The sequence below is a fragment of the Ruditapes philippinarum genome, unplaced genomic scaffold (genome assembly GCF_026571515.1).
Source record: "Ruditapes philippinarum isolate M1 unplaced genomic scaffold, ASM2657151v2 ctg27136_1_1_1_1, whole genome shotgun sequence".
Taxonomy (NCBI): Eukaryota; Metazoa; Mollusca; class Bivalvia; order Venerida; family Veneridae; genus Ruditapes; species Ruditapes philippinarum.
In genome coordinates, this window is record NW_026862872.1 from 10703 (window position 1) to 18651 (window position 7949).

Consider the following 7949-nt stretch of genomic DNA (forward strand, 5'->3'; position numbering starts at 1 on the left):
ATCTGGTGAAGTAACTTGTTGATCACGTGAACATTGCTAGTTATCTGAATTCTCTCAGGGTGTTTGCGAACGATCTGGATGGTCCAGGCTTTAAAAAGTAGAGAACACTAAAGCTAAGACTACCCAAGAAGACACACTTGTGTTTGAAATAGTAACCCCACCTTTTAACTAAGTTTATAGACTGTCATAGTTACGGGATGTGACTTGTCAGCCTGAGGAGCGCGGTGAAATAGTCAAAATATATGAAATCCATGAGTCCCTCCCCTTATAATAATGACAAGTTATTAATATAATCTTTTTACTTTCAATTTAGTGGGGTCTTTTGAGAGCCTCTTCATACGAGTATGGTATTTATTTTCCAGATAAAATAAAGCTGGTTTGTTCCTTTTAGTCAACCTCCAACAAGTGGACACATAGAAAATTAATATTCTATATGTCTTTACCCTTGCTACTGCAAAGCTAGGTGATCGTATGGTGTTTTTTGCAAGAGCTTATTAATTACCTCACATATACGGTTATCTTAGCTCTCCTGAGCTAATAGCCTGAACACACACAAATCAGACAATTACTGAAGAGGGACACATTGATGTGCATCACTATAATAGATGTTCTGCTCAAACGCATAATTATTCTCGATATAAAGGCCTGAATTTAGAGTAATATTTGTAGAGTTAGGAAATGTTCTTTAAAATGTTTGATCGGACATTGGACGATAAAATTATTTTAAATGAATGAACGTTTCGTAGTTTGACTGGTCTGAATAGTGACACTCTTTCCTAACGGTAATATGTTGAAGACACTCCTGTCGTCTATCGGCGTTCTAGTTCATGGGTTCCCGATTTTCTTTGTTCCGTTTACGAACTGCCACTTACTCTAAAAGGACAGACTTGGATCCCCGATACCTCTGGAATTTAGGAGATAACTAGCCCAAATTACAAGTACTTGGTAAAAAAGTTATCAAGCTCTATTTTTGACTAAATTGAATCACATATTAGTTGTATATTGCGTGGCTCATGATTTTATGGATAGATGGCCCCTGAATTGGAGATTCATGCGTTCGCAACTTTTTCTTTTCTCCGGTCAATACGTTTGATATTTTGGCAATAATGAAGCAACAGATAAGACATATTGGGCACAACAATATAAAGTGGTGGAAAAGAACTTTTAGTAAAAAGATGTGTATAATCTCCAGACTGCCATCTACACATATTACAAGTTTCATAAAAATATTTCTATTACTTTTTGCGTTAAACACTGGATCCAGTTTATGTGTAAAAATTGCCATATTTTCAGTCTATTTGTTGCTATAGCAACCAGAATTTTCAACATAGGAAGAAAAGAAAAAGACGTGCATAATCTCCATACTACCATCTATCCATATATCAAGTTTCATAAAAATATTTCCAGTACTTTTTGCGTTATCACTGGATCCAGTTTATGTGTAAAATTTGCCATATTTTCAGCCTATTTGTTGCCATAGCAACCAGAATTTTCAACATAGGAAGAAAAGAAAAAGACGTGCATAATCTCCATACTGCCATCTATCCATATACCAAGTTTCATTAAAATATTTTCAGTACTTTTTGTGTTATCGCGGGATCCAGTTTTGTGGACGGACGGACGGACGGAGACGGACTGACAGACGGACGGAGGGTAAACCTAAAGTCCCCTCCGGTAAACCGGTAGGGGACTAATAATAGTACAAAAATACAAATTTTCAATTTATTTAGAGTAACTATATTTCTTAACTATAATTTGCTTTTCGCTGTATCTTTAAATGACGAAGCTGATCTATGTAAGAAATTCAATTTTTTTTTCTTTTCAGGCTTTTAGACCTCAGTAGATTTCCTTTAAATACTGTATATGTACATAAGTTACCAACACTCTCATTTCAGGCATTGATTACCAAAATCAAATCATTCCACTTTGACTTGTTTTTTTTAATAACTTTTTTGAAAAATAATACATGTATCAAAAGACTAAAAATTATGAGAGTAAAAATTGTTATACCTTAATTGTTTTTCCCTCTCATGTGACAGGTCCTCGGCACCTAGACTATCAAACTTAAGAAGCTGGGCTACAAATGGTTCCTGGGAGCACAGGTTGTCCTCTATCTTCTGTACACGTTGTTCTAAACGATCATCTATGTAGCCGGGTCCAGCCTGAACAAATTCATATATACCAATTTAATTAGTCATTTCAGTTAAAACTCAACTTATTAAATTTTTGTTAATTAACCAACACTTTGAAATAAATTATATTTTTGTTTATTAACCAACACTTAATTAAGTTCCATACAAAAGTACTGGATGTTGTGTTCCAGCTCGTCTGTTAAGGGCAATAATCAATTTTGACAAAAAATTCAGTTAGAAAGGGGGATAACTACAAAAGTACAGCTTTCAGATTTATGCCTCCTGTCTAACAACTGCACTTTGTCAAGATAAGCAAGTATTCCAATTTTTTAATGACAATGACAAAGACAATGATGAAGTAGCCGTCATAATAGCACAACTATTTCTTTGAAACAGAACAGCTAAAAATGAATGGAATACAAAGACCCACACCAAACAGTAGTTGCTACCTAAGTAAAACCACAATCTTGAAATTGATAAAAATTTGATAGTTTCAACACATCAAAACATTATGACCCTTTTGGACCTTTAGTCGATCTATTTAAATATTATAGAAGTAAACTTCTCTAGCTATTTGCCTACAGTTGAACCTTCAAGGTGAAACAGTTTGTTTTTTCAACACATTTTTACAATGTTATACAGTCTTTTTGTAATAATTAAGTAAATCTACTGATATGCATCACAAAAGAAAAATATTAAAGACATATAATCACCATATAATAATAATAATACAGACCGAAAAAGAAACATAATATATAAACGTACCTCAGAGCCAGCGCTAGAAATCCCGTCATCACCACCGCCATAAGTACAATCTGAGTCGGTGAGATAACATGGTGGTTTCTCCGGTAGACCATGTGACCCAGTCAGTGCATTCATGCGGAACAGTAGCTCGTCAACCTGGTACTCTATCTCTGCCATCGTGAATTCCTGTATACATTTAAGCATAATGTTATTTTTAAAATATTACTTCTTACAAAAATTAAAAACGGGAATTTTCTTCAAAAAGGTATTACGTATTCTGAGAGACACAAATAAACAGTAGCTCTATGGATGAGGTGCCCTAACTCCTAACAAAGGAGTTGTGGGTTAAAATCTTATTCTGACATGCTTCACACATTTTGTTCAAATGCTTTGTAAGGCCTATTGACCTTCGTGATTATATTCCTGCACATTTAAAATCTCTTAAAAGTATAATATTCTACAACAATTCACTTGCAAATTGATATCTATTTCCTAAACAAAATTAATACACAGTCATGTTTGGTCATGTGGATGTAAGAATAGATATTCAACTCTTAGTTAAAAGTTGTCGCAGTCTAGAATGTGTACAAAGTCTAGCCTGGGTAAAAAGTGATAAACAAATTTAGATACAGTCTAATTCAAGTATTTGTGCACCAAAAATAGAACTTTCACTTACAGGTGGCAAGATAATGACTGGTTCCTCTTCTATAACTGGTTTCTGTAAACCAGTCCACAGTTGAAACTGGTTCCAGTAAAACAAAATGGCTTCCTGTCCGCTCATGGCAAGCAGACGTCGTCGCTTCCGGGTCTTGAAGTAATGTGAAAGTACGGCAACCATCTGATACAACAAAAACAATACACATTGTGATAAATTTTTTAAACAACAGACAGACTGCACAATTGGTAATAAGAGATCTATATACTGTCAAATTTAACGATCATCTCTTAACACAAACCAAACTTGAGAACAAGGCAATCTGTTTCTGCTTGCATTTGATAAATTACCATCACTGTCTTCTGCTCTAACCTCTACCCATGGGACCAATGCAGGCTAAGATCAGTGGTCTGCAATGTTTGCTTTTCAATTTTCAATACAAATTTTGAAATTTTCCCCCTTACTGATGAATGGTTTTGTTTGGCTTGAAATACTGACAAATCCATTTAAGATACTTAGTGTGGTAATTGTTACATTAAGAACAGTAAACAAGTAGTTTAATAGATTTCAGTATCAAAATAATACCAAGCAGCCAACAATTTAGAGTCTTGTCAGAGGTCACCTTTGATAAATATCCAGTATCTATTTTGTAAGAGTGGCTTCTTGAGACTGGTTTTAATGCTTTTGTATGAAAATTATTGAAAAGCAGTTTTAAATAAAAGTTCTAGGGCACTTCAAGCTTCAAATGCATGACTTTTGGAAGTTTGTAACTAAAAACATGTACCAGAATTGTTATCTTCACTTTGCCATATTTCAATTTTTTCAAATATCAAACTTTGCTCCATTGAATGAATCATGAAGACATTTTACATCTGAGATACAGATCTATTTGAGCCGTGTCATGACAAAACCAACATAATGGGTTTGCGACCAGCATGGATCCAGACCAGCCTGCGCATCCGCGCAGTCTGATCAGGATCCATGCTGTTCGCTATCAGATTCTCTACTTGTAATAGTGTTGATAAGCGAACAGCATGGATCCTGATCAGACTGCGCAAACCCATTATGTTGGTTTTGTCGTGACGCGGCTCATTTATAGATTGTTATATCATGTAACTTACATATGATGTAAGAAGTCCTAATCCAAACACAATGAAGGTAAATGTGTACAAATTTGCTGTAACAGTTTGTCCTTCACCCTGGAATTCTGGGAAATGGTAGCTCCCTGAGAGTAAAGCTGTAACCCCCAGAAGACTGCTCCAAATGTCACGGAAGGTCATCACCAAGGTACCAAAGAGAATGTGACCCATACTTGTATACGCAGCCAGAATTACACAAAACATTGCCTGAAATCATTAACATAAAGTTTAATAAATAGTTTTAAAATGTCAATAACAAACAACCTAAATAGTCTAATAAGATTTTACAATGAAATAAAGTGTTGAACAAATTTTGTAATTCATAAAGTGATAAAAAAAATAACATTAAATGAACAAAAATACCATTATACATAACATGTTACAATTATTAATTACAGATTTGATTTACACATTTGTAATTTGTGGTTCAAAATTTCACTTTATAGTTCAGAGGACATGGATAAACAAAAATATTTTACGAAAGTTATTTTTAGAAGTGCTGATTTTTTTCAACAAGTGTAGATCTTTTTAAAACATTATTCCTTTAATTTAGCAACTGACTGATCCTCTTACACAATGATGGAACCCCATTGAACAACATGTATAAATTAAGTCTGTTTCAACAAGTTGATGTAACCTCTGTAGAGCAATCACCTCTTTACAACAACCGAATCAAATCTTCCTTAACTAAAATTTAACAATTGAATTTAACCTCTCTAAAGCATCACCTCTCTACAACAACCAGAATCTTTGCCTCCCAAAGGGTGGTTGCTAAGCAGAGGTTTTACTGAATTACTCATGCGGCTGTGAAATCAGTACAGTACAAGACTTACAAAGAATATGATCATTTCACGCCTGGCTTTCCTGTACACTTCTCCAAACACCACAAACTGTTTGTTAAATCGCAGCAGACGTAAACTTTTCACAAAACAAAGGAACAAAAGTATAGCCACAAGACTTCTCATTATCTGCAAAACAAACAGCAAGATACTAATTGAAAACCAAAAAAAAAAAAAAATATGACGAAAAAATAAAATTGTAAGAATTTGTACGTGAAATGTTTCAGTCATCCAGTCATAAACTGTCAGTCAACAAATGTTTTTCGTTCTAGCAATTCTTCATTACCATACTACCAATTGCCCTCACGGGAACGAGCTACAGACGTACTTTTACAATATGATTTATTGTTTTTCAACTAACATCAATTCATATTTCATGTCTGGTTCAACTGTGTCTACAACAAACAAGATGTATCAATCCCAAAAACAAATGAGCCACGTCATGACAAAACCAACATAATGGGTTTGCGACCAGCATGGATCAAGACCAGCCTGCGCAGTCTGATCAGGATCCATGCTGTTTGCTATCAGTTTCTCTACTTGTAATAGAGTTGGTAAGCGCAAAAGCAAGGATCCTGATCAGACTGCGCGAATGCGCAGGCTGGTCTGGATCCATGCTGATCGCAAACGCACTATGTTGGTTTTGTCATGACGCGGCTCAAATAAAGTTTACTGAAAACAGAAACCAAATTTTCCATCATCCATATTGAAGATTACACAAGCAATTATCATAGTATTGCAAGCAATCCATAAGTCCCCTACCGGTAAGAGCCCAAGCAACATTCTGAAGGGCCATTTGCCATTCACTTATGTTCCTATTTTAAGTAAATTTGTTGAAAAAGTTCTTTAAAAGTGATCACAGGAAACAGTTTTTATGTACAGACAGACGGACTGAAGGACACTCTAAAGTTATTTTTTAAACATCCCTGTTATCAAAATATATCATTTTTAAAATCCTATCATGATTGAAGAAGTTGGAGTAAAAATTACCAATTTCTCAAAAAAAAATCTAAGTTCAAAAGGGGCATAATTCTGGAAATAGTCTTGCTAGAGTATTGGACCATCACAAATGTTGAGTGATAATAAGAAACATTTATATGAAGTTTGAAGTAGATACATTCAGAAAAAGAAGTTTTTTAAAAAAAAAAAACAATGTTTTTTTCATGAAAATTTTAAGTTCAAGGGAGGTAATTCTGATAAATTTTGTGCTAGAGTTGTAAACTTGTCACATATGATGTGGTTGATTACAAGCAACTTATGTTTAAAGTTTGAAGAAAATACCTTAAGAAATAAAGAACTTATAGTGAAAAAACTTAAAAACTAGAATCAGAAATCTTGAAATTCAGTCTATTTGTTGCCATAGCAACCAGAATTTTCAACATAGGAAGATAAGAAAAGGATGTGCATAATTTCCATACTGCCATATACCCATATGTCAAGTTTCATAAACATATTTTCAGTACTTTTTGTGTTATCACTGGATCCAGGTTATGTGTAAACTTTGCCATATTTTCAATCTATTTGTTGCCATAGCAACCAGAATTTTCAACATAGGAAGAAAAGAAAAAGACGTGCATAATCTCCATACTGCCCATCTATCCATATATCAAGTTTCATAAAAATATTTTCAGTACTTTTTGAGTTATTGCGGGATCCAGGTTATGTGTAAAATTTGCCATATTTTCAGTCTATTTGTTGCCATAGCAACCAGAATTTTCAACATAGGAAGAAAAGAAAAAGACGTGCATAATCTCCATACTGCCATCTATTCATATATCAAGTTTCATTAAAATATTTTCAGTAGTTTTTGTGTTATCGCGGGATCCAGTTTTGTGGACGGACGGACTGACGGACGGACAGACGGACTGACGGACGGACGGACAGACGGACGGACGGAGGGTAAACCTAAAGTCCCCTCCGGTAAACCGGTAGGGGACTAAAAATGCATGTAACTGTTAGTCAGCGTTTTATACCCAACCCACTCTTTTAATAACTCAGACGATATTTGATATTGAAATCTCAAAAATAAAAATAAAATTACATTTTACACTGTTTGAAACCTTGAATAAGTCATCACTGTTTATGTAACTATTTATTTTGACATTAAAACTATATATATAAATATTGTTTTTATTTTTATAATATTTAAAACCATAAACACCAATAGAAATAAATGGCATTTATTGTAAAACAGCATGATAATCATGAAGCTCGCTATTTTTGTCATTAATATTTTCATGAGTAGAAACCATCAAACATTGTAATCAAAATGTTGGTGATTCTATTCAGTAAAAAGCTTGTACCAGACAAAACCAACATAGTGCGTTTGCGACCAAAATGGATCCAGACCAGCCTGCGCGTCCACGCAGTCTGATCAGGATCCATGCTGTTCACTATCAGTTTCTCTACTTGTAATAGAGTTGGTAAGCGAACAGCATGG

At 34.3% G+C, this 7949-nt stretch overlaps 1 protein-coding gene across 1 annotated transcript; it reads right to left on the bottom strand.

Annotated features, from left to right (window-relative positions):
- Window positions 1–1964: 1964 nt before the first annotated feature.
- LOC132720449 (uncharacterized) lies at window positions 1965–5662 on the bottom strand. The gene is made up of 5 exons (XM_060704596.1): window positions 5504–5662; window positions 4653–4877; window positions 3553–3714; window positions 2898–3062; window positions 1965–2162 (listed from the first exon to the last, which is right to left on the bottom strand). Exons 1-5 carry the CDS (start codon window positions 5633–5635, stop codon window positions 1980–1982), a joined length of 867 nt encoding a protein of 288 aa, XP_060560579.1. The 5' UTR covers window positions 5636–5662; the 3' UTR covers window positions 1965–1979.
- Window positions 5663–7949: the final 2287 nt, after the last annotated feature.